The following is a 27648-nucleotide window of genomic DNA, read 5'->3' on the forward strand; positions in this document are numbered from 1 at the left end:
CCTTACATCAATCATTATGAAAAAACAGACTAAGATTAAGACAATTTGATATGTAAAAAGTGATCTATGAATTTAATGTTAAAAGTCTTGAGAGGTGGCTGCCACTACCACCATGTGGTCAAAACCTAAATGACATGTTTCCACACTGCCTTTATTCACAAGGGTACTACTGGTTATGACTGGTTATCTAGAAGATAATAACATATTTTCAGTCTAAGGAAAAAAAAAATGATGTGAGATTTTAAAAACTGATTTCATATTTGTAACAATAATAAGAGTTTTTCTATTGCTGTTCGATTTATAGATTGTATTGTCCATTTTTAATTGGATGAGTATATTACATATATACTTATATAGTTATAATGAGTTATACAGAAAATGCAAGAATTAGAATTATGAATTATAAATATGTATTCGTTATATGTAGGGTAAAATGGAGCTACATCCAGAAAAGTCTCATACTCGTATTTAAAAAAAAAAAACTCACACAGACTTGGCAATGTTTCATGCACTTCTTTAATATATCAGTTTTCCATATTCACAACAAATACATTTACCTCTTTTATCCTTTAATATAATACAGTCTTTTAAATATTTTTACACAGAAATAAAGTTTCTCAGAATTTCATCTATCAAAACGTTTTTTTGTGTTTGTTTGTTTTTTTTGTTTTTTTTGTATGTTTTAGTCGCCATGCCTTCTAGCAAACTGACAATATTTTCATTGTACAAATTTACAAGTGAAATGAACTTCCCAAAATAAGGGCTAATGATAAGTTAGGATGGTGGTGGGGGGGGGGGAAAGGTTCAGGCAAAGTGGGGAGTGGAAAATTGGCATCGATGAGTTTACAGGACAGGAAAGAGGGCACACAGGGGTGAACTACAGTCTTAAAAACATACAGAAAAAAACAAGGGCTAACCATACAAAGTGAAAGTGACTTTCAAATCGACAGAATGGAACACGCTTAAAAGATATACCTCTGTAACAACATTCTTCTCTTTTAAAAATAAAAATAAATATATAAAATAAATACAGCACTCTGAAAACATACACTCCCATGAATTCCTCATTTTGAGCATCTTCTGTACGCAGGGTTACGTGGAACAGCCATATTCCTATGGAGCACCTCACTGTACCAACAGGTCCATCAAAACTATGTTACGGTAGTCATTTGCATTTCAACTCTTTTTAAACCAATTACATTATATGCATGTGTGTGTGTGTGCATATACACACACACACACACACATTATACACGTATACACACAAACACACACTAGCAGTCAAAAAGATGGGGTTATGTTAGATCCACCTGAAAACACTATAAACCACCTACTGGGGCTTCTGCACATGTTTGTAATCTATTCGGAAAAGAAAATATAACTGAGGAAACCTTTTACTGACATTTCCCCTCAGCTAATCCCACAATTCTATTAGCTCTTCTTACAGAGCAGAAAGGAGAGATTGTCATTGTTTTGTGTAGTATTTCGCCTCAAATCCTGGGGTGATTAGATTTGGCTTCCTTTTTCTCTACTGAACAAATAGGAAATCGAGCAACAACATACTAAACATACTAAATAAATCACAACAATCTGAGCAAGAACAGGTTTCAGGACTGATTGACTTGCCTCCCCAGCTGCCCGACTTTAACCCGCTAAAATATTACAGGATCTGTATGGCAGGTGAAGCAACCACTGTAAATATGCAAATAATAAAACCGTTTAGCAATTTCCTCTGCAGATGAATATTTGTATTTCAAATCAACAATTCACACAGATTCTAACGTTCACTGCAGTGAAGTAAGAAGATGTCCGCCAGCCCCTGCTTTTGACCACCAGCATGTGTAAACGCATATTCATCCATAGACATATATGTATACACACACACACACACACACACAACGCAGAGACCAAAGCTTTCCACAAAATGTTGCTGTCCAACAGGTATCCAATAAGAGCACAGCGCTAGGACAGCTGTTTTAGTCATTTACACTTTTGTAATAGTCAAGGGTCTGAGGGAATTAAAAGTTCCCAATTTTTAATACAGATATAACTGCTGTAATTAGGGGTACAATATTTGTAACAATAAATTGAGGGGGGGGGGGGGGGGGGGTGATATTTTTTCCATATACATTTAGAGTAAACCTTCAAATAAGTAGAGGAATATTTTATATATAAGGAAAAAAAAATAAAAAATTAGGATGTACATACAACTACATGACAGGCCACCGTAAACAATACATAAATACCCTGAGGACCTGGCCTGCATTACCCAGACTCTCCCCCACTGCCACACGTGTAAATTACAATGCTGCTTCACACATTATCATTGTGGAGTCGTTTATCAGTTTTACAGGCATTTCAGCCCCAGGACACATGGAAGTGAGGACAGACTGCCATTCGAGTGGATTTTGATTTAGTCTGTCTGAACTCTTCTCCAATTTCTTCTCAGTTGTCCCCCTTTAAAAAACAAATGACCTTCGTGACAGTTTTTGTGCTGTGGAATACTACACCACCGGGATGGAAATCGGTAGTTCACTCAGGTTCGATCTGAAACATACAGAGGAAGCGCACAGGGAGCATCAGTATTACAGCCTGGGAAGAATCATCCGGTCTGCTGTGTGGAGCAGATGGCACAGGCAACCTCTACAGTCTGTACATCACTTTATTGAGCAAAGGTTTCCTAGGTTTTTCAGTTTGGCAATCCTAAGTTTCAATCCTCTTTCTCTAGAACTCTTTCCTAAGACCTGCCATGAACTGTGAGGCTAACCCGACACAACAACACAGCAGCAAGTGTCGATGGGATTGCGATGGAGGGCAAAGGGTGAAGCCTGCATTTCCTCGGACTAAACCTTGGTGGGAACCACTTTGCGTACCTGTGATGCAGCATCCGATACCGTTTAGGAAACGCTGAACTTCTTATCGTTTGTAACTTGGTAACTAGATGGGGCTCTTGCATTGTACATATTGTGTAGTAAGTCTGACAAAGACTTCTGAGGTGCATTAGAAAATAAATAAGGAAATAATAACAATAAATCATTCCACAGCTTGCTGCTGTATCAGATCATATCAAGGGATTGTATTTTTCCATTATCCATATTGTGTTCTGCCCCTTAGACAGATACAGACTGTTTACTGACTTTGTAAAAGATAAACTTACTACCTATTCTCCCATTTACACTGAGGTTTTTTTGGCGCTCCCTCAGCCCATCACTTCATCCTACCTCACTGTCAGACATGATGCTTGGCACTTCTGATATGAAGCATCTTGACACAAAGTTCTACTGTGCTTTCAAAAACAACTGCTGTCTTTTATCCACTGAAAGATTTTGATTTGCATTTTTCCACTTTGCATGTGAAATACACAGTATTTGCATGTATCGAGCTAGCCTTGGTTATCCATCCATCCATTGTCCACCACGTCAAAAGATCAGCAACCAGGTAATGCAGAGAACCAATACCCACCATAGAACTGGAATGATATTTACCAGTTGGACATATATAATATGTACGGTTGTGCTGGAGCTACAAAGCAGTCTTATCTCGGGTGGATTAGCCACTAGCCAGCCGACACCTCCTACGTTCACAATAAAGAGGGGAACACACTTGGTCTTCACAAGCAGGAGAAAGGAGCCTCCAGTTAGGGGAAGGGTCAAAGGCAGCTGAAGTACAATAACAAAATTTAATATTTCACTGGCTGGAAATGCACTATATTAATATATACACACACATACTTATCTCTGCTATGCACATTGTGAGCCCGAGTCCAAGGCTCAGCATGTTGCCGATTTCAGGACAGGATCCCGTGGGAATGCACAGCTGGACTGCAAGAAGTTAGGGATGAGAAATAAATTGGACTTCTCTTATCGCAGAGATCCACAGCAGCCCCTACTGAGTACCAGGCCGGCCGATAGGGCTTGGTTATGTACTCCACAGATCAATGCCTTTCGAATCACCTGCATATTAGGCTCACTGCATGAACTGAGGACGGCCTCTGTGGCGAGAGCAGTATGTTGGTCCATACATATGAACCGTCTTCGATCTGATTGGTTCAGGGCAGTGTGCTGCAGCCGGGAGATAATGCAATTATCATGTGAAAAAGGAATGCAAATGTCTGGAGGTCTAAGCAGTGCAACGGCAACCTTTCTTTTTTAACCGACAAAGGGATACAAGTGTCCAATATACAAATGCAATCAGATAAGTAGAGTTATGCATTGGCGCAATACACACCTGTAATAATGACTTTCCAGCAGGATTTGTGCAACAATAATGGGGTAGCAGATAAAAAAAGCATCTCTCATGAAACGATTGTTACCGATTATCAGAATCAGGACAGTTTACAGAAACTCAAATATTTGAGCATTAAAAATCATATAAATCACACAAGAGCTTGTTGAGTCACTAGCTTATATATGGTCTACATCAAACATGTAACACGTAAAGAGTTCCTCTACATTAAATTAACCAAAAACAACATATCACACACCTCTCCACACAAATCTGCATCTAATTCACTCAGCCCAGCCTGAGAAGCTCACCTCCCCAGTAAAAAACGAGATACATCTTCCCGTTTGTTGTTTTCCAAAAGCTCTAAGCCATCAACTGCCCTCAGTTTCTCCAAAATACACTTCACAACACCCTGAAATTGAAGTGTTTTTCATGATGTCAGGCCTGTCAGAGCTAGATATGTGACATGTGGCAAGATCGCACGAAAACACCTCTTCGAGACAAAACAGACAGTTTTCACAGAGCACTTAGCACTGATCAAAGCTTATAGCAATTCCCTTCCCTGGCACAAAGTCAAGAACAAAACAAAAAGCAAAACATTAACTTCTAAAATGACAGCCGTTTTAAGGAATCTATGTTCTCAAATAACTTTGACTTAAATATGAAATGTTTTACAAGCTTGCAAATGAGGCACGGACCTTGAGAATGGGTATATAGTACAACTGAGTTTAATGTAGATTACACATCTTTTAAAAACCATTCCCTTCATTTTGCTATACCATGGAGTACTGGAGAGCTCTGATTTCCTATTTCTGCTCCCTCATCTCCCCATAGGCATTAACATTTTAGGTCATAACACTTTGCCTGGTAAGAAGGCATTTCTTTGTAACACTTCCTCTTACCTGAAAATATTTTAAACTAATCTGAATAACTAATAATTCGTTTGATATGTGTAAGCAAATCCTCCCAGTTGCCTGAACTCCACAATCCCAAACAAACCAATCTTCCTATCATTCAAGAACAGATATCAAAACGCATCATAGGAAAAAAATATATATTCTCTTCCTGTTTTACCTATGTGACCAACTCTGTATGTTTCAAATGGCTTCTGCTGCCACCTACTGAAACAAGGCATGTAGGGTGGATTTTTCTTTATGCCAAATGGTGTCTCTCACATAAGAGAGGGTTTGTGGGATTAGAAGTGTCAGTAATGTTGCACAATTTGCTTTTCATTTAATCTCCTCTTGTGCATTGCTATTCGAACAGGACTCTGTGGACTAAACCAAGTCTTAATATCACCCCAATCTATTTCTTGAATCCAGTTCACGGCAGTTACAATTACTGTAAACCCCCTCCAGGTCCTCCCAACAGCAAACTTCAAATAAAATTAAAAAAACAAAAAACAAAGATGGACATTGCTTGTATCGTTTCCCCATGAAAAGTGCAAAATCACAGACATCTCTGGATTAGTAGTTAAACAGTTACGGAAAGACACACAGCTTAAAATCACCATTGAAAAAGGAAGGAAAAAAAATAAATAATTCTGACATTCCAGGCCTGCCTGTCCAAAAACAAAACATAGCAAAAATAAACTGTAAAAAATAGAATCACTTTTAAAATGACGCTTGGAATGGTAAGATGGACGTGTTCATGGGTAACAACAAGTAGGTGCTTTTTGATTTATCAAGGGCTTCCAGAACCTCCCAGCATCAGCCCTCTCTTCAGTAACTCATTCGTTACTCGTTTTGAACAGGTATATTGTAGTGACCTCATATTTACAACTTCACACAAGTCTCCTTCCCACTTAGGATTCTCCCATCAGTTCCCGATTTCGATAAATACCGGGCAAAATATGATATTTTACGTAATTGGCCGAGAGCTGATGCAGAAGCGGACCTCACACTCCTTGAAGTAAATATTCAACAGTTGTTAAAAACATATACAGACCATCGAAAGGAACAGTCACAAGTAGTAGTAAGAAAACTGGCATTTGCTTCATCAGACCAGCGGAAAGAAAACCGTACATCAAATAAAGGAATGTGGTTTCTTTTGGAGTTGCGGCACAGGGCGCTACAATAGTCTTACCCTTAACCAACTCTGTGGAAACATCCAGAAGGATTTACTTCGGGAGGACCGCGATGGCTTACGTGAAGACATGGTCCTCCCACTCAGTTAGTGTAATACAGAATCCCACAAAGGAGACGCTGCTTTGACTGGAATGGTAAACCGAGCATCTGGCTCAGCTAGTTAGAAATCCTGTACAGAGACTCCTCTCTTATCACGTGGTCTATCTGCAAAGGTGCTGCCTACACTGTGAACAATAACTCCTAATTACCCAGCTTTCTTCCATTACCATTCTGTATTTACATCACTACGAGCAGAAAACGTGGACAGACACTCCACAACACACTGTGCTCCGGTGCCCGTGTCATTGCGGCCAAAAGGCGGGGAAAAATCTCGTTGAGACAGGAATGGGCTTTAGAGGAGTGTTACGCTGATGGGGAGAATGATTTTTTTTTTAAGAAAGCAGGATCCACGTGATCTGGAAACAGCTTCACGAATGAACTAGCAACGGGCTTTCCTCAGCAATACACGCCAAATCGCTTATGTAGCTTCTCAAGAGTTTCACAGAGGAGAACGGCGGATTAAAGTATATCGGAATGTACCGGAATCTCCCCCACCCGTACACGGTCTTGGATAAAGTCTTCAACAAACGTAGTCCCTTCCGGACACAAGACTAGCAAAAATGTAGGCTACTACCCTCCCCCTCCCCTCAACATAATTGAACAACAAAAGTAAAACAAGAACAATTACAACAACACAAAAAAACAACAAAAAAACAACAACATTCAAGTCAACTTCAAAACAGGTCTGACCCTGTGTCCGCCAGCGCCGCTCAGGGATTGGATACGACTCAGGCCTGCCAACCAATTCCAGCCAATTAGCAGCCGGCGCTGGCTCCCCCACTCTCCGCTCTACAGTGCCGTGTGTCAAAGTGCGTTTCCCGCGCTCTGTCCCACCTTGTGCGCTCCTCAGGGGGAGACCAAGGTGAGGCAGCTCCTCTGCAACAGCTGCACTTTCCTTTGGTCTTTCCTTCCTTCCTTCCTGACTTATTCTTCTTTCCTCCCCTGGTTCAGGTTTTCTGAAGGGAGACCTTCGGCGTGTATTTCTGTCTCCTATGGGGTTTCCACGGCTTCTTTAGTTTTATTTATCCCAGATGGTTTAGCTTAATGGTGTTTTATCTTTTTAAATATGATGCTTGTTTTTGTTTTTTTCCTGTTTCTTGTGATTTGCGGCGATTTCTCTGCGTAAATTTAGTTTGTTTGATTGCTGCTCCAGCCCAGTCGTTGGTTCTTCAGATTGAGAGGAAGAGAGCACATTCTCATAACTAATTTTTAAATGGATGAACCCACTGTAGGAACACAAGACTTTTAAAAAGTGACAAGGGATGTACTGGCGGAATCTGATCTGCTACTTAAATGCTGTGAACTCTCCTGTTAAAAGAAGGAAAAAAGTTTCAATGTAATTAAACTTTTACACAGAAATACAGTGAGGGAAAAAAGTATTTGATCCCCTGCTGATTTTGTACGTTTGCCCACCGACAAAGAAATGATCAGTCATAATTTTAATGGTAGGTGTATTTTAACAGTGAGAGACAGAATAACAAAAAAATCCAGAACAACGCATTTCAAAAAAGTTATAAATTGATTTGCATGTTAATGAGTGAAATAAGTATTTGACCCCTTCGACTTAGTACTTGGTGGCAAAACCCTTGTTGGCAAAACCCTTGTTGGCAATCACAGAGGTCAGACGTTTCTTGTAGTTGGCCACCAGGTTTGCACACATCTCAGGAGGGATTTTGTCCCACTCCTCTTTGCAGATCCTCTCCAAGTCATTATGGTTTCGAGGCTGACGTTTGGCAACTCAAACCTTCAGCTCCCTCACAGATTTTCTATGGGATTAAGGTCTGGAGACTGGCTAGGCCACTCCAGGACCTTAATGTGCTTCTTCTTGAGCCACTCCTTTGTTGCCTTGGCTGTGTGTTTTGTGTCATTGTCATGCTGGAATTCCCATCCACGACCCATTTTCAATCACCCAAGATTTGACGGTACATGGCCCCGTCCATCGTCCCTTTGATGCGGTGCAGTTGTCCTGTCCCCTTAGCAGAAAAACACCCCCAAAGCATAATGTTTCCACCTCCATGTTTGACGGTGGGGATGGTGTTCTTGGGGTCATTCCTCCTCCTCCAAACACGGCGAGTTGAGTTGATGCCAAAGAGCTCGATTTTGGTCTCATCTGACCACAACACTTTCACCCAGTTCTCCTCTGAATCATTCAGATGTTCATTGGCAAACTTCAGACGGGCCTGTACATGTGCTTTCTTGAGCAGGGGGACCTTGCGGGCGATGCAGGATTTCAGTCCTTCACGGCATAGTGTGTTACCAATTGTTTTCTTGGTGACTATGATCCCAGCTGCCTTGAGATCATTAACAAGATCCTCCCGTGTAGTTCTGGGCTGATTCTTCACCGTTCTCATGATCATTGAAACTCCACGAGGTGAGATCTTGCATGGAGCCCCAGACCGAGGGAGACTGACAGTTATTTTGTGTTTCTTCCATTTGCGAATAATCGCACCAACTGTTGTCACCTTCTCACCAAGCTGCTTGGCGATGGTCTTGTAGCCCATTCCAGCCTTGTGTAGGTCTACAATCTTGTCCCTGACATCCTTGGACAGCTCTTTGGTCTTGGCCATGGTGGAGAGTTTGGAATCTGATTGATTGATTGCTTCTGTGGACAGGTGTCTTTTATAAAGGTAACGAGCTGAGATTAAGAGCAGTCCCTTTAAGAGAGTGCTCCTAATCTCAGCTCGTTAACTGTATAAAAGACACCTGGGAGCCAGAAATCTTGCTGATTGATAGGGGATCAAATACTTATATCCCTCATTAACATGGAAATCAATTTATAACTTTTTTGAAATGTGTTATTCAGGATTTTTTTGTTGTTATTCTGTCTCTCACTGTTAAAATACACCTACCATTAAAATTATAGACTGATCATTTCTTTGTCAGTGGGCAAACGTACAAAATCAGCAGGGGATCAAATACTTTTTTCCCTCACTGTAAAAGAAAGTGTTCCTGGTTTGATATAAAGAAAGTAAGAGCAGTAGGTTTTCTTGGCTATTCTCTTGATGAAATTGGTCTCAAAAGGTAAATCTCAAAATCTCTAGATCATTTATACACAAGATAATAAAAATAGAAAGTGACTAACACCCTGCCAGTGATTGTTAAAGGCCTTAAAGGACAGAGACAAAACAGAAACTAAAAGACTAAACTTCAGAGAACTCCCCTGGCACTCACGTCTGAGTGTTTGATTTCAGAGCGGCCACAAAGATCGCGTTTTGGGTAACGGCCACTCACCGTAACCCCCTGCCTGGATGGGTGTCTTCGGGGAGGCGCAGGCGTACAGACTGAAGTCCTCGGTCTGGAACCCGGCCCGGTTCAGGGACGGCTCTGATGCGCTGCGGTGGATTTTGGGTAGGGAGCGGGCCAGTAGCTCTATGGATGCTAAAGTCTAGAAAAAAAGAAATTAAAAAAAAAACTCTGAAAAAAGGAACAGATACCAGCGAAGGGGAATCCTGCTTCTCTGACATCTGCCTAATTTATACACCAACTGCCACGACCAGCAGGAAATGTATTAGTTTTTCTCTTGTTCTCTTCTTCAATCCGTTACCTGTGGGAAGAGGGGTCTTTCCTCCCGTTTCTTCTTTAAACACTCGGCCATCAGCCTCTTCATCGCCTTGGGACAGTTACTGCGCACCTTGCTGAGGTCTGGAGACAGGTAGCCCCTCCCCACCATGAAGATAATCTGCAGCAGAGAAAAGTCCATGATACTCGGTGGACACAGATCCTACTGCTGTTAGAGATGAAATTAAGCCGAAATGCCTTCCCAGGAGGGAGTCTAGTAAACACATTTCTGAAAGACAGCAGCTCCATTGTTTTAATTCTCACAAACTCAATCATTCCAGCCTAAGGATGTTTTCTCTGTCAAACACGATGTTTCAGTCCTTTGTGCCTGATAGCTGTAATGCCAAGCTGATGCAAAATATATTTACGGTACAAAACACGGTATGGTATTCAAAACAAACAGATGAATATACATTTTCTGTCAGTTACCGGATTTATAATTCAACAATCTTGATAAAGTTAATGCATCATGTGGCGGCTTTGATATTTCATGTAACTTCTGAATAATGTAACTTGTTATTCCCTTGTCAAAACCATAAGATGTAATATTAAAATCCTTGTAGCTTTCCTTTAAAAAAGAAAACTGCAATATTTAAATAAGCTAAAGTTACCTTCAACTGTCCTAGTTTACCTGATCTCTGTTGTTGATGTTGGAATAGGGAAGTTGTCCCGTCATGAGCTCATAAAGCACAATGCCAAAAGCGTAAACATCGGACTGGAAACTGTAGGGGTTCTTGTCCTGCAGGCGGATTACTTCTGGTGCCTACAAGCAGGCAGACATACAAGACCAATTACCACAAAAAACTAAACACGTTTTCAAGGTAAATTAAACACGATACACCAGTCAAGGTACAAGATCAGACTGTGACCATAAGAGACCCGAACATCTCCCAGTTCTCACCATCCAGAGGATCGACCCGGACAGCTGCTCAAACTGGTGGGAGCCGCTCCACCGAGATTTCACTGTAGCCAGCCCAAAGTCACCGATCTTCACCGTCAAGTCTTCATGCAGGAAAATGTCTGAAGCCGGTTAAGGATGTTCCCTTTCCCAGACTTCAAGCACATCTTTTTAAAAGCATTGTGTATTACAGTTTCTGCAAAATCCACACCTTTTAATTCTGAAATCTACAGCCACATTGGTCTAGTCCCAGATTACTCGTTTTCACAGTAAACGTGATAAACTTGTTGTCCCTTCAAACCATGCCTGAAAGAAAGGATACTGTTGCTCTTTAAATCTCTGTGAATAATGGATTTGGCGTGCAAGTAGCTGGAAAAAAAGAACCTTTTAGACAGAGCATTCAGATCCATCCAATACCCTTGGTTTTTACATTCTTGATAAATTAAAAAAAACAAATGAATAAATGCAGAAATGATACTTCAATACTCAAATCTATCTTTTGAACTCCGAGACAAATGACCAGGTCTTAACAATGCGATGTAGATGGGGCCACACATGGGGAATCTAAGGGAGCAAAATATGGAGACCTACACTGGACAGAAAATCGAGCCGGTTACTCACTCCATTCCTTGTGCTGTCTGCCGTGCGATGTCGATGAGTTTAATCATCTCAAACTTGGTCTCGATGATGTGCAGGTGGTGGTACAGGCTGGACCCCTCACACCACTGTGTCACAATGGCCAGCTGGGGCTTGGTGGTGTAGCCCATGAAGAGCAGGATGTTGACATGCCGCGTTTTTCTGAAGAAATATTAATAAATCAATACATGCAATGCCTCCTTGAACTGGGATATTCCTTTCTATCCTGCACAATAAAAGTGCATCATTGAGAGACTAACAGCAAGCCATACTACAGAGAAAAAACAACCTGTTGTCCCCTACCTGAGAACCCCAACTTCATTCTTGAAGGCCTGTAGCTGCTGGGGGGTGGGGGCTGTCACATTCAACATCTTCACTGCCACGTCCCCTGTGAGAGAAAAGACAATTAAAATCGGCTTTTCGATCCCATCGCTCAGGCCCTCATAGTGCTACAGGGATCGTGTCCAGCGGTGGAGGAAACAACGGATTACACAACAGCCAATCTTTATTGCGTTCAGTCGATTGTGCCGATACATTGAATTATGCTTGAGCTGTGCCTTTATGCCGCGTTTGGGATTTAAAGAGGAGAACCGGGTATTGAAGATTCTCTTAAAATTACAATAAATATGTATTTTGTCTCGATACACTTAAGGTTTCCCAATTTCTTTTGTAAATCACTTGCTGTTTGAATGTAAATATTTAGAGCTGGATGGCAGGGTTTGTTGCTTATTTGTTATTCCCATCAATGTGCATCTCATCCATAAAAACCATTTTGTGTGTATCCAACTGGAGGCTTCAATAAAAGGTTAATACCACAGTTTCTTACCATGCCACTTCCCCTTGTAAACCGTTCCAAAGGAACCCGATCCTATTCGCTGTCCCAGAGTGATCTGCCCCTCTGGGATCTCCCAATCATCGCTGGAGTCGCGGCGTCCCAAGGTTTTCTGACAGGGAGAAAAACAAACAAAGGGTTTGTTCAAAAGCAGATACACATCCAGTTACAACATTTACTACTAACTGCATGTGGTTTGACTTTTGTTTTGCTACCTATAACCCACCACGAGAAAGCCCCACTCACCATTTTATTGCGATCTTCAGAGGAGGAAGAGGACTTGCGCTCCCTCTGCTGGCCAGGTGACTTCTGCGGGGCTTTCACGTTGGTCAGGGAGCCCGGGAGAGAGGCGGGGGGTGTGGCCGACAGACCCGCGGTGGAACCTGCGGAGCGGGAATAGAAAACAAACAAACGATGGAAAGGGAATGGAAAGAGAATAATGGGGGGGGGGGAATTTAGAAAGAGAAAGGTGAGCAGGCAATCTGTGTCAGGTCTGCTCTCATGACATGAAGGTGTGGCATTACTGGGAGGCATGCAGTGTGGCAGGGGAGAGGATGCTGCTTCGAGGTGGCGTGGGTTTAGAAAACAGCAGTGTTGTCTCTCTTTCTGGAGGGGAGCTCACCCTCACACGTGCGTAAAGCCCCGACAGATCAGAAGGACAGAGTGGAAACTCCACTAGCATAAGCATCTGCATAGATTTCATCCATCTTTTTGGTTGTCCCCCTCGCCCCCCACAAAAAATCCCAAAGATGATAATTTGAATTAATTTTGGAATGTGTTTCACACTTTTCACAGCTATGTCTTTGCTATTCAGTAGGACCAGTGGTATAATAGAGACACGTTTCATGCTTTTTTCTGCTTCGAAAGCAGTTGTGCTTTCAAAATATAACCAGACTGTTCTTTCTTTTCTTCGCTGCATTATCCAGTCACTAGAGCTGGAGACAATAGGGAGAAAAAACAGTATTTGTTGTCACCAGGTCACTGCAGGTCAAGTGCTGTTGTCCCGTTTTGTTGTTGCCAGGATACACCTTACAGTAAAGCAGCTGTGAATTTTTAATCCGCATGCAAAGACCTCCATAAACTTCCAGTCCTAAAGTAATTTTGCCTTTACATTTTTTTTCTTTTAACATTCTTGTTTGTTGATTTATTTATCAAAAAACATTTAAGAGATTAATGTTTTTGAGAACTCAAGACTTGACATAATTGTATGTAAATTTAATATAAATATTCATTACCTATATCAGTTTACTATAATTGATACAAATAAAGCTTTTATCCACAGAATTACAAGAGAGGTGGCAAAATGTTTAACAAAATAGCAAAATGTCAGCACAGGCCCCTTAAAAAGACAATTTTCAAGTTCTAATGAAGTCCTGCAGGCAAGATATACTCAACTGTAAATTTAAACAAATAAAAATACATAACACTTTAAAACAATAAATCTGTATTGTAACACTTTTTTGATGTATTGAAAACTAAATAGCAGACCTGAGCAAATCACAGAGAATATTATCAATTCTGCTGCCATTTTTGGTGCTCAATTGCAGGTATCGTTCTTCCTACCACAGCTCATATTATTATATTATTAACCTTGAATTTCATCCATCCTCTTTTGTTTATGTTTTTTTGAGGGAAAATTAAGTCAACCAAGCTGAGCTTTTCAGAACAGCGTGAATGTGAGAGACACGGAGCAAGTGTGAGAGTGAGAGTGAGATACAGAAAGAGAGTGTGTGACACAAAGGCCTAGCTACCTCGAAACACGGGACCAGGCTCAAAATCAAACACAATGTCATTGGGGTAGGAGTATAGGAGGGGGCTTGAGGTCCGGGTTCGAAACTTCCTCAAGCAGCGAGCTGGTTGGGTCAAGGGGGCTGCAGGGAGAGAGACAGACACAGATCACAGGCCAGGAATCCCGATACCTCACCCAGACTGTGGCAGCCTCGAGCCGTTCGGTGGAGGTCTGAACAGAAGGGCTAGGAAAGGGAACGTGTGGACAGGGGCACGGTTGTAAAGGTTTGTGTACCCTGGCAATGGTGTAGCACAACTTGTGTTGGGCGACTGCCGTCAAACAACTTTGCGGAGTAAACAAACTTTAGCTACAGCAACAACACAGTGCAAACACAATATTTACGTGCAAACTCATGATCACTTTCTCTTTCTTTTCCATGACTGCTGAACAGAGGTCATGGGGCAAATCAATAAGGACACACACAGCCACAAAAACGAATCCAGAACATGGAACATTAACCCTAAATTATCCCTCTCATCACTGACAGAAGAGGGGTCTGATCTAGGTCTAGGCACTTTATAAATTAATCCTGTAGTGAATGTGAAACACAATCTTAAGAGAGGTTAATTACATAGTTGCATAACGTGTATATTCTCGATATGCATGGAGCAGCAGATCTGACATATTGTCCGGTTTAAGCCATTACAAATAATAACATGCAGAATGAAACAGGGGGTGTGATGACAAAAATGTAAAGTAACTCTCTCCATTATGCCTGTTTAAACCTGGTTCCTTGTTCTCCAACATCTTTGAGATCATTCTGTGCTTTTGATGAGTATTCCCCTCATTTTCATTAAGTTATTCAAAAACAGTACTTGTAGGCAGCACTATTTACATTGTATATTCTGAATTTAAAATGTTATTTGTTAATCTGGGGAAAAAACATGCTTTATAGAAAATACAGTGGCTAAAATGTGTTGTCACAAACTTATTTTACTGTAAAAGGACAAGGACTGTGATTAATTTCCTTGGGTTCGCTGGGTAGCTGACAGATGTTGGTTTTAGTTGGATGAAATCAATGACGGAATATGACCATGCTTACTAGTCCTTACCTCTCTTGGATCACATGCATATTGTTTAAACTTATTAGAAAATCTTAATATTATTATGGTAACTTTTGTGAAGTGCAATTTGTGAGCTCAGGGAAGTGGAACCACCACCGACGAGAAGAAACAAACACACCACAACAAAAATACAGACAGGAAACCACTCAAACTGAGCACCCATAAAGGTTTGTTTCCTAAATGCAGAAGAGGGTCTTACCTCCATCTGATCTCTGCAAGCCTTGATCTCTAATTAAGTCCTGAGAACAGAAAAGAGAACAAAATGCTCATACAAAGCCTAGTCCACAATCACAGTTGTCTTTTTACTTGCTTTGCTTTGTTTTACGAATGAGCTGAACATTTTGCAAGCAACGTAAAAATGAATTAATCAATTTACATGAGATTATTTCCACCCGAATTTTTAAATAGCAGATTGCAGCTGGCATTAACAAGGCATTAACTTGTGATGCAAGATGGATTTTAAAGATACATGCATCGCCTCTTTCCAGGTTATTTTATTATTATCCAGGGCATCATACAATTGACATACAACTAGGTTTTCACTGGAGCACCTTAAATACCTTGCTCAAGGGTACCACAGCAGTGCCCCCACCTGGGGTGAACCCCCAACCCTCCACTCAGGAGTCCAGAGCCCTGACCACTACTACACACACGACAGGTTAGAAGAGACCCAAGCTTGGAGGTTCACTTACATCAATATTGACTGGTTCAATGGTGTTAATGTGGACATTGGGAGCAGAGGAAGAGCGGTCTCTCTGGCCAAACTGGTTTCGGTGGTCTTCATCCCCAGGGCGGTAATTCTGAGGAATGGGGATGGACTTCGAAGGGGAGGCATTGGGGTGGCAGAGAGACCTGTGAAGAAACAAGCAAACAAACCCAAAAACTCAGCACTGGGTCTTGAATGGTCAATGGCTACAAGCCCGGCACCCGCCTGGTGGAGTGCAAGCCAAGGGGAACTCAGGATCGACTCAACTCTTACCCGCTGGAGGTGGAGGGAGGGATGAAAGGGCTGACTTCACACACCGGGGTGGTCCCCTCAGAGGACATCTCTTCCTGTGTGATGGGGTGGTGCTCAAAAAACTTGGATACCAGCAGTAAGCTGCAGGAGGGGAGAGGGTGGGCATGTTAGGAATCAATCGGTGGCAGAAAACACAAGTTATTGCATTTCCTTCTGCAACTTCGCTTCTGTTCTTTTTCCATAATGGATTGGAAGGGGAAAACAAAACTGGGGAATATTTATAGTACATGAAGGTGAAGCCTTAGAGGTTTTTTTTCCCCCCTAGTGAAACCCTGCTCTATTGAATGGATACATAAATTAATCCTATTGTAAGAAAGGGTGGGGGGGAATGAACGCTCTCCCTCGGCGCTATAACCAAGGTGTTCACTTACTCCAGCTGGTCGTAGTTGACACACATGAGAGGCACTTCTGTGCTGCAGCGCTGGTGGAACTTGTACCCACATGTCTGACAGCGGAAACCCTGGAATAGGAGCTTCCGGCAAAAGTCACAGAAGGCTAGGGTGAAGAAGGTCTTCCGCACCTGCGCCGGGACAGAGAGGAAATGCTTACAAGGCAGCCGAGTTCAAGTGCATCAACGATTAACAACATTGGTACAAGAATAACATTCACAAGAAGGAAATGACACCTGACATCGTTTCGTAATCTACACAACAGTAAATTATGCTCTCAAGATGTTGTCATTAATTAGCTGATTTACTTACTCACATGTTTAACTAGTTAGAGGTCTAGAATCAGCATAAAACACACATGAATTTGATTTGAAAAGGGATGGGATTCGTTTTATACTTACAAAGTTGTGCGTTGTTAGTGGTACATTTTCTAAAACTTCTACATGCAGCTCCTCCCCAGTCAACCAGGAAATATCGGTGTCCCAGCCAATTGGTTTCTTTTCCCTAAAGAGAGATGACAAGAAACAAAAATAATGTGCAAACTACAATAGGAGTATACCTGACTTTATGGCAGAAACTCTTAGACCAGATACTCTGTTGAAGAGAAGTCTTTATACAGGTTCTCTAATTGCAAGATGCCATTTCATATACTGTTATAATGGAGTCTTAACACTAATTTAAAAAGGACTATATGCACACACAGACAAAAAAGATTATTACCCATCTTGTATTCTGTACACTGCACAGCATTCTGGGATTAGCCCTCTCATCATCAGGGCTTTCTTCAGAGAGTCCCGCACTGTCATCCCACAACGAGCTGGGACCTGTGGGGATGTAAAAGCAAGGTAAAGCCACAGAGACCCGCCATGCTGTCTAGAAACTGAATTCTTCTGCTTGGAGAATGACTGGATGCTACTGAAATGCAAGTGTCCAAATAAACCTCACTACTGAATGCTTTTTGTGACACAACCATGTCTATATGTCTTCATAAATCACATTGAAGGTCATTTCAGTTCGAAGATTCGTACTACTAAGTTTCTGCAGCTACACACAAGAATGTTTCTATAACTATTATGTCATTCCCTGAACATAACTAACCACAATAATGTATAAAACGGAAACCATCATAGTCCTGGGACTGTAATAAGTGATTGGCGGTTGGGTCAAATTCATGATTAAATCTGGGACAAAGTGTTCAAATGATGTAGAAGCAGGAATACAATGTTCTTGTCATACCTCCCCGCTCAGTGCCCAGGCATAATGATCTACTCCAGGCGATGTGGCCTTTATGTACCAAGTTCGAACACAATAAGAGTTGCTGGGAGGTCAGACGCATGCGAAAGACTGTTACTGATTTCCATCACTCCCCAGCAGCGTGACCAAGAGTTCTGACTGGAATCCAGATTGCTCATATTGAGCACGCTGTACTTGATTTATGACATACCGCAATTAACTGCTAGTTGCAGCCCTATTGAAAAATACACCATGATAAATAACAGGTTTAGTCTTTTAAAACTCTGACCCTAAACAAAATCGTTCCATCAACACGGCTGTCACCATCTCTTCACTCACCACAGTTCTTTGCTTATTGGGCAAGAAGACCCGGACGATGGGTTTCTGGGGTGACTTCGGGTTATTGCGAGCAGCGTCTGAGGGCGTCTGCAGAACAGCGAGGGTGGTAGGTGCCATGGGGAAGCCCTGTCCTCCTGGGAGCTTCACATCCAAGAGGGTAGGAGAGGAGCAGGAGAAATCCGTTCCATTCCCTATGGCCTCCAGTAGCTGCTGTTCTCTTTGTTGTAGAGCATCTAGTTTGCTGGTGTACTCCTCGTACGCCTGCGGAGAGGAGGAGGAACAACACTCAAACACTACCTGCATCAGGAAGTGTCAGGATTTGGATTTCCTTTTCATGAAGTAACACACTTGGCATTGAAAGTTCTACATTCGTGCGTTCGTTTCTTCCTGGCGATTTTATTTTCATCTCTGGATCAGCAGACTAAGTAAATGTAATTCAAAGCTTTGGTTACTAGTATAACAATATTCTAAACACCATTTCCTACACGAGGGCACACAAAATATGTACAGCACTCTATAGAAAATTCATTTCCCACTGCATCGCAAAGATATGTTAACTTCTTGAGTTTTAGTTAAGTTTGTAAAGATGTTGTTGAAAAGCAATACACAAAAAGCCCATATAATCATTAACTCACCTCCAGGTATATTGATGGGGGGTTGTGTTCACCACCAAACTTATCCAGCAGTGCTTCTAAGTGCTCCTGTGTTAATTTTATCATTTGTTTGATATTCCATACCTGCAAAAGAGTACACAAACGCTTTAGTATTTGCATCGAAAGGGACAAAGCTTCAAAGTCCCAAAATACCATTGTTCCAGGGTTCTAAATTCAATAGTAACCACCTCTCGCACAGTAAGCCGTATTTGAAGTGTGACTTAATTTTCTCCATGTAAACATTAAGAGTAACCCGACCTGATTACATAGGATGACAAAACTGGTTTCTCTGCTAAACTCCCTTGTCAGCTCCCAAGAGCAAACCATTTCACCTTCTTATGCTTCAGGTGACACCTTATAGAGTGAGGTCATCATAACTCTTCCATGGCCTGGCCAATTAGTCTACTGGGTGTGGACACCAGTTAATGTATGAGCTAATTCATGTATTGGTAGCCTTGGGTCGGCTACCTCCTTCCCAGAACCCTAATTGGCACACCAAGAATCCTGATATTTTCCACCACGTGTTGCTACCTTGCATTCGAACAGCCAAGACTTTCCCCCCTCTGGTATTTAGCAGAGTTCATGAATAAATAGCTCCTGTTTTTAGCTTAGGCATCTATTTACTTATCCAAGATCTTTTAAATATTTTATGGATGATTGTTTTTAAAATGATTTTAAAAATGAATCTTAATTGTTTTTAAAGATTTAGTTGCTTTTAAACCACTAATTGTTTAGGGTTTTTTGGTTTCGTTTTGTTATATTCTTTTGTCAAATACATTGACCGTTTTGGATTTAATTTTAAATGCATTGGACCTTTTTTGTTTGTTTTTTATTTTTACCTTTTTAATTGTTTCTTTATTTTGTCCAATGCATTTTCAGTTATTTTCAATGTATTTGACTTTTATGTTGGTGAGCAGTTTTTGCTTTAATCACATTTGTTTTGTTGTTTTGGGCACGTTTATTTTGAAGTTAATTGTTTTGTTTTTTGTTAAAATCACAGATTTTAAAAATTTTAAGTGATTTTAAGGATAGATTTTTTAAAGATTTTAATCATAAGTATTAAAAAATTGAATTGTTTTTATTTATGAAATGAAAAATACTAAATTCAATAAAATAGTATCTATTTACTTATATCTCTATATCCATTTACAAATCTCTCTAATATTATATAGCCTACTAAAAAGGTAAACAAAATAGGTATTTTTATAATAAATAAATAAAAATTAGGAGTTGCAGATTTCATTAATTAACTAAAACCCAAACAGTTAAAAAAACAATAAGGCCAAACAAAATTATAATTTATTTCAGAATTTTTTGCAGGTTACGGGAACTGAATACCAACAGGTATGTGGGGAGAGAAAAGTAATAGGGGCAGTTCTCCCGCTTTTTGTTTGATTTTTTACAATAAGCCCAAAATGTGTTCTTTGATGCGCAAAAATATTCACTAAATAGATTGCTTGAATTCTATTGTCTTTGCATCAGTTTACAGATGCACATTACTTACCCACTTAAGATTACTTTTAAATCACTACCTACAGAAATGTACTTGTGATGGTTTTTAAATTGTTGTGCATTAATACATGCTGCAGGGATTTTGAAATACCTCTTATGCCCGAGCTTCTTAAAACACATGGGGTACTTTTCCACTTTACATTCAGATGTTTTTGTGTTGATACTAATATACATATATGAATTACTTCCTATCTATAGATGGTACCGTTTTAATAAATTAACTGAGAATTATTTTACATCTTACATTGTAATGAACCCAAACACACACAAGTGTGAGGCATTACATTTCAACCAGGAGAATTAGGTTCAAACATTCAAAAGGGTACAGGGTAAAATTTCAAAAACAAGAGCTGAAGACATTCTATATGAATCATGGAAATGCTGATTTTGTTTTCTGCATTACAAACCATTTTAATGGCCTCAATAAAAGCTTCCATTTGTCATTTATACAGTAGTAATGGCTTCACTAAGATTATTTTTCTCAATGGATCCAAAAAACATGGAACTGTACACTACAAAGTCTTGACATCCTGTTAACATTTTCACCTAATGCTCATAGCTTGTGAATTTAAACTTAACTCAGTTTTAAAATAATAACAATACCTGCTTGCAAGCTTAAACATATAGATTTGCAATAATTATGAATGAGCAAAATAATGCAAATATACAGTGTATCACTGTGTAAATGAAATCTTGAGTAAAATAAGTTGAACACAACCATAAATTATCAGTTACATTATTTTACTTATACGGTATAATTACAATTATGCAGGAGTGCTTGGCTTCATGTACAATGCATAATAAATGGAATTGCACACTTGCAATTAAAGTTCTGTGGTCTAAGGGACATATTTTAACATGCAAGGTCCCAAGGTACTTGTACAAGGTACAAGTTTTCTGATTCACATTGTTCAAGGATAGCTTCAGAAAAAAGCCAAGATTGCAAACAAAGGACAATGCATGAATTAATTTAAATGTTAAGTAGGTCTAACACCCCTCATGTTAAAGGGACTTTTCAAATAATGTCAGTGACAATTCTAAAAAGGGAATTATAATGGTGTGCATTCACCTATAACAAAACTTCAGGTACAATTTGAATATAGCATGGCTTGACCCATGCCTTCATTCAACTCTTTTGAATACCATTTGACTAAATGATATGCCTGTTAGTGTAATGAAATACACCAACCATACCAAAACTTACTAACAGGTTTTCAAAAAACTGCCAAATAGACAGACTGTTTCACAACCCAATGACCCAAACCTTGTGGCAAATCAATAAAGCAGTGCATCGTTACACTATGACACCAATAGGGTCTTGCAAAACCACGCGAAAAAACAACAGGCGTACAGGGGAAGTTGTCTGCGCTGCCGTTTGTTGTCCCCATGATCACTACAGCCTCCATGCAGTTACTAGAGACAGGGTTAATGAATAACAGCAGTGCATTCAATTCAAGAGACTGACATTGGAAGTGTTGTGTTGATAATACATTTCCCTTATTAGCGAGGATAACAAAAGGCAGTCGAGAAGCACAATACAGTGCGTCTAGCTAAGAAAATTGAGCATAAAATAATTGGCAACACTAAAACAGAACAGATACAGCAACTCGCACATTTCCATTACCAGGAAACATATCACAAACAAACGCCAATCAAAAAGGAACAGCTGAACGTGAACCAGTTTCTTCTGTCAATTCTGACCTAAGCAGACCAGCAGACTATTCTACAATGCAAATACAGAGCATTAACCACAACCATCAGTAGTGTGGAGCACTCATACCTAGATGGGCAGGTAGGTATGGCTAATGGTGACTGACTTCTGTTCACAACTGCACTGATGTCTTACAAGGTGTGATTTATTGTTTTCAAATTGCAGCTGCTCATACTGTACTTAAGGAGATAGGACCACCTTTTCCCTTCACCCCAAACAGGTTCTCTCCACCCAAAGCAGATTCTACCACAGTAAACGAAATGTGCTCACCCCTTAATTCAAAACTGTAGTTCATCCTAGTGGTGTTCTATTGGATTCTATGGGGAGGTGAAGGCTATAAGCCAACAACTCATTTATTCAGAGCGATTCTCATTGAATCACTATGTAACACTCCAGCTCTCGCTTTGATATTACTTTGTTTGCAGATGTACAGGCCCTCCCCATAAAATTCCATCAATGCTGGCAGTGCAATATTGTTTAAAATACCACAATGCATACTGGGAGTCCCGATGCCCTTCAAAAACCAAAACAGCCACTCCTCGGCATGTGATCTGTGATAAAATCAAAAACCACTCGAGGAAGGCTTGTCCTAACATTTACACAGACTCAAGATGTATCTGTAATATTATCGTTTAACTGGTTATGGACAGTGAGAGCTTTTCACAACCTTTCTTTGGAAGGATACTAACACCTATTTCCACTGATGTGGATTGTGCCACTTTGCCATCCCTTAAACCCGATTCAGGACCTTTTCCTTAAGTGTGATAGCATTTCAACACTGGTTTTCTGTAACCCCAAAACGGAGCATTATAATTTTTATGCTACTGCTTGTAAATATAAAATATCACAAAATTTATTTCATAAATCACTCTGCCAAACACTTCTTTGACCCCTATTTTCATTGCAACCAAGAATGGGGTCATGACCTTACAGGTGGAAAGCACTGTATTAAACCTCCTTCATGAAGGTTATCTAGATCCGGGCTAAAGGTCTTGCCTGACTACCTTCACTTATTCTGAACTGCCTCAGACAGACTGGAGTTCATGATCAGTCAAGACCACTAAATATTCCCCTGGTCTCGACTGTCCTTCTTCAACACCCTTCCTCCTGGAACAAGTTGAGGATATCATCTAACCAAATCCACACAGGTCTCAAACCTTGATGATGCCCAGATAAAGCAGCAGGTTCAGGACCACTCTGGATCTGTGTGACCTGAATGGCTCTCTCTATGATCAGACTTTAAGGACGCTTGGTGACAGTGCTCCTGGTATCTCAAAGATGTGCATCATTTGACAAAACTCAAGCTAACAGTATACTCTTCCACTTCTCATGACAAGGGATATCCTACAAATGGATGTTCCTCTCCTAAACCCTGCCACACACTCATAGGATGTTCTCCAAAAACAATGATGCACAATTGGCTCCACTGTAGCTGCAAGACTACACTCACTTTCCCCAAGTCTAAATTAACCCTAGGAAGCTCGAAAGGAGTTCACCAGGCATCACCTGCAAACTGTTCACTTCCTAGGATAGGTCTGGTTTCATGCATCAGTCTGGTATCCCTACCCATGTGGGGTACAACAGCAGTGTCATTCAGAAAGACTCCTGCTCAGGATTTCCAAAGATTGGCATGTTTGCCTACAGAGGCTTTCCTGATGCTTCATAGTGTAACGTCATTAATTAATTAGAATGATTTCAAATGGAATGGGAATTGGAAGAGGGAACAGAATGAACAAATGTAATTGAAAAAGATGGATGGACTTGAAAGTTCTGCTTATAATTTGGTAGTAATACAGCTGGAGAGACACATACATACAGTACACACAAAAAAGTTAAATTCTTAGCCAAATAAATGCTCCGAAGTCTCAATGAAAGACAGCAGATATGGCAAAGTTTGTTTGAACAAAAATGTCTGTAGGACAACACAATAAATAGGGTACCCAATTCCTTTTCTGGACACTGAATCTGTTTTGTTCGTTGTGCCATTTGGAAACACATGTTGAAAGCTTAGAATATAATCTCTGAATTCAATTAATTATAATACAAAGAATAATGTATTGCATCAAGAAACACATTTTTTCTTTTGCATTTTCAGCACACAAGACTGTGAAGACAAACTTGTCTGTTGATGCATTTACTGACAGCTGAACGCTACTTGCTTAAATTCAATGAAAGCCCAGATTAAATCAAAATTTCAGGCCAACCACCAACTGAAAATGAGACACCCAGTAGTGGTATGCGTTTGCTAGACACGTCTTGCTTCTGCACAACGGAAACCAGCCATCACGTACTGGTTTCAAAATTTGTGCCTGTCAAGTGTGAAAAACATGGTGGCGTAATCGGTTTATTACTTGCGATTTAAACTAAAGCAGATTTTCAATTTGTGTATTATGGTAGATTGACACATACATTGAGCAAGGCAAGATGTGTAACACAAAAGACGAACAATCACACCCTTTTATCTCTACGCTATCTCTTCTCACAGTATGGATGCTGTTGCAGCTCAGACACGCTGAAGTGCTGGGGATGTAGTTGTGGGCTTTGTTTTGGTGACTTTTCTCTGCTCAAAAGAAGCATAAATAAATCAAATCAAGCATCGTACCTCGAAAAAAGTTCTCAAACAGGACAGGTGGTCATGTTTTAATGTATGCATCACTTTTGTCAGTGCTGCTTGAAATGAGAAATATTAATATTCAATTATTTAAACTGTATTAAAGCTACATATTTTGTATATGTATTATGTGACTTGTCCATTCATTTTGTACTTATCTGAAGACAAATGATTATGGGTCAACACCTTATTTCATGCACAAGAGAAGTTCTGTATGTGTTTGACTATCAAGTGGTGTTTTGACAGGAACTTTGTGGTAGACTGAAACCTCCCCAAGGCCTCCACTGCATTACAGACTACCCTTCCTGGGCTATATTGTACACAGAGATGGAGAAGAACGAAAAACTGGGCCCCTAATTAGCGTGGAGGGTCCAATTTAAACCAACAATGGTCCGTGTTTGGAAGAAATTGACAGAACCGATTCTGTAAAATCCCTACTGCTGCAGTAACACAGGATCATTTTTCGCTCCTCTAATGGAAAGAAAGGTTTGAAACAACACATTGTCAGATGCACAGAACTCATGCCAAAATATTAGGGGGCTTCTTTTCTAATGACAGTAATCATTTTTTTTCCCCTACTACAAAGTTATATTGTAGGATCTATCCCAATGCCATTTAACAAGTATAAAGTGTTTTCAGAATTTAGTTTTAAATTCAGGCTGACACAGAAAATCCTTATATGTGAAATTCCACAGATATAGCCCAAGTATTGGAAGCACATCTGAACTCAACTTCAGTGATCTAGAACCATTATTAAGCTTGACAAAATGAATCAGTAAACTGAAAAAAATACATAATTGATCAATAATAATATAGGCTAATAAATATTAATATTCATTAAATACTGAATAATATTTTGTCTGGGTGAGCATGTGCATATATTTATGTGTAGGCCTGTACAATTTCACAATTGTGTTTAAGTTCAAAGTTATAGCCAGGATGAATGTTTTGTATTCTACCATTTAATATTTTGTATATACGGTTGGTTGGATACCTTGGATTTTCTATGTACAGTGTGTATGGGTATTTGTTAATATTATATAGGCAATATATATGTGTTAATGCAACATAATAAAAATCAATCTGTAAAGTAAGTGGTTATAAACTGGGCTTAATATTGTTTACCTGTTTAAGCATTCTGTCTTTGTGTTGTTATGTTGACTTGATCACAAGAGTACACAAAACACAATATGCAGTAACTGGGCATTATTCTTCATAGGCCACATTATTAATATTTTAAAATGCAATATAAATACATAAATCAACCACAACAAAGCAGAACCATGCATGTATTGGAACACTGCTCGTTCCTAATCTTCCATAAGATCCAGAACAGCAATTAAAATAACAAAACCTAAGGTGCATTGTGCATCACATGCATTAAATATACCTTATATAGGCATATATAGGCATATATATATATATATATATATATATATATATATACACACACACACACACACACATACTAGTATATATATATATATATATATATATATACATACATACATCATATGCATATATTAGGCTATATATTATATACATACACATCAAAACATACTGGTATTACATAAAATGAATGTCATGAAATACGTAACATTGTTTATAGCATCAAGGCATAAAACGTATAAAATGATAACAATAAACAGCTAATATTAACAGCATTAGGCTACAACTTGGACGCAAACACCCCCTGCCAGTGCAGCTGCATGAAGCCTGAGAGGGACGGGGGGCGGGGGAATTACAGGCCTACTAATAAACATTGGAACTGTGGCGAACTACTGTAAAATAAATACCATCTCACGATCATCACTGCAAAAGCACGTTTTGGGGAAATAAATATGCATCTAACAAAAACGCTGAATATCAATTGTAATCATTTGCATTTCGTGCATCGTCTCCGTCCCTGCAATGCATCCCCACGATCCATATTTACAGCCGGTGTTTCCTGAAGATTTACATCCAGCAGTCTCCGCTCCGTACCTGATCCCCCCGCCGCCCGGGCGCCCCGTCACCCCCGCTCACCTCCTCGGGAATGTCCTGGTGTCCCCCGGGCATCCCCCCGGACCCGATGGGGTCGAGCCCCGCACCCAGCTCCGCCAGTCCCCGCTCCCGGTCCGGATCCCGGTCCATGGCGTCTCCGTTGAAGACGGGCGGTGGGGACTCGGCGCTGCTCAACGCCGCCATTTTAAACTGCGAGAAACTGAGTGGAAAATAATAGAGAAAAGAAATAAAGCGAGAAGCCGCAGGGGGAGACAGAGAGAGCCGAGCGGCGCAGCTCCGGTACGCGGGGACAGCGGCACTGCGCTGCCGTGCGGAGCGCCTCTGTCGGAGTCCGTTATTACATTTTAACATTACAGCTGCACGCTTTTGTAATACATTTATTCTCGATTTATTGATTTACAAACGTGAGCCACTTTTCTGTTAAAACGTAACAATGTAGCATAGCCTAATGAATTACCAACTGCATCTTAACAATTTAGTTTAATTCGTATTCTTTTCCTTCTCAATATGATACAAATAATATACCCTATATCTCCTACAATGTACAGAGATGTATAGTGAATATATCAATATATGTGAATGGGTATTACGTTTACAATGAAATATAATAATAAATTACAGTTTATACATTTATAATAATCTATAAACGCAGCTCAAAACTATGCAGTCACTGTGGTTATGCACAAACTAAATACACTATATGATTTTAGAATGAAGTACCATGACTGAAAGGAATACATGTAATTTTATTGTATACATATTTGTTGAATATTGAATGTTTAAATGGTCTATATTCAGCCCTAAAATATGATCAATCAAAGGAACAGTGAATTAGTGTTGTGGACAATGGATACAATGTAAGATACAAAAGTATCTACTGTAAAACATTGAATGGGGAATAGGATTTGTTGTATATTATTTGGCTGGTGGGCCAACCAGACATACAATAAAGGCATGATACTGTTTCATTTTTAGCATCATGCAATACATT

At 40.1% G+C, this 27648-nt stretch overlaps 1 protein-coding gene across 2 annotated transcripts; it reads right to left on the reverse strand.

The window, feature by feature from the left end:
• Nucleotides 1-498: 498 nt before the first annotated feature.
• On the reverse strand, nt 499-26899 carry braf (B-Raf proto-oncogene, serine/threonine kinase). 2 transcript variants are annotated; one of them, XM_066724743.1, is made up of 20 exons: nt 26679-26899; nt 18802-18903; nt 18167-18427; nt 17315-17418; nt 16996-17098; nt 16577-16725; nt 16167-16286; nt 15880-16039; nt 15387-15426; nt 14086-14205; nt 12581-12717; nt 12329-12446; nt 11806-11890; nt 11488-11664; nt 11189-11235; nt 10870-10988; nt 10600-10731; nt 9955-10089; nt 9642-9795; nt 499-7718 (listed from the first exon to the last, which is right to left on the reverse strand). In XM_066724743.1, exons 1-20 carry the CDS (start codon nt 26838-26840, stop codon nt 7696-7698), a joined length of 2448 nt encoding a protein of 815 aa, XP_066580840.1. In that variant the 5' UTR covers nt 26841-26899; the 3' UTR covers nt 499-7695. The 2 variants fall into 2 exon arrangements, with proteins under 2 accessions (XP_066580840.1, XP_066580841.1); XM_066724744.1 differs by lacking the exon at nt 14086-14205.
• Between the last annotated feature and the right edge of the window lie 749 nt (nt 26900-27648).

Source organism: Amia ocellicauda, chromosome 15 (assembly GCF_036373705.1).
Source record: "Amia ocellicauda isolate fAmiCal2 chromosome 15, fAmiCal2.hap1, whole genome shotgun sequence".
Lineage (NCBI taxonomy): Eukaryota > Metazoa > Chordata > Actinopteri > Amiiformes > Amiidae > Amia > Amia ocellicauda.

Bases quoted from the DNA above. Each gene is read 5' to 3' on its own strand.
- braf (XM_066724743.1), bottom strand. From the start codon at position 26,840: ATGGCGGCGTTGAGCAGCGCCGAGTCCCCACCGCCCGTCTTCAACGGA. The intron at 14,206-15,386 runs GTAAGACCCTCT...CTCTCCCTGCAG, and splicing joins CTTGCAGAGATCAGATGGAG to CCCCCTTGACCCAACCAGCT. The intron at 10,989-11,188 runs GTATCCTTTCTT...AACCGGCTTCAG, and splicing joins CAGAGATTTAAAGAGCAACA to ACATTTTCCTGCATGAAGAC.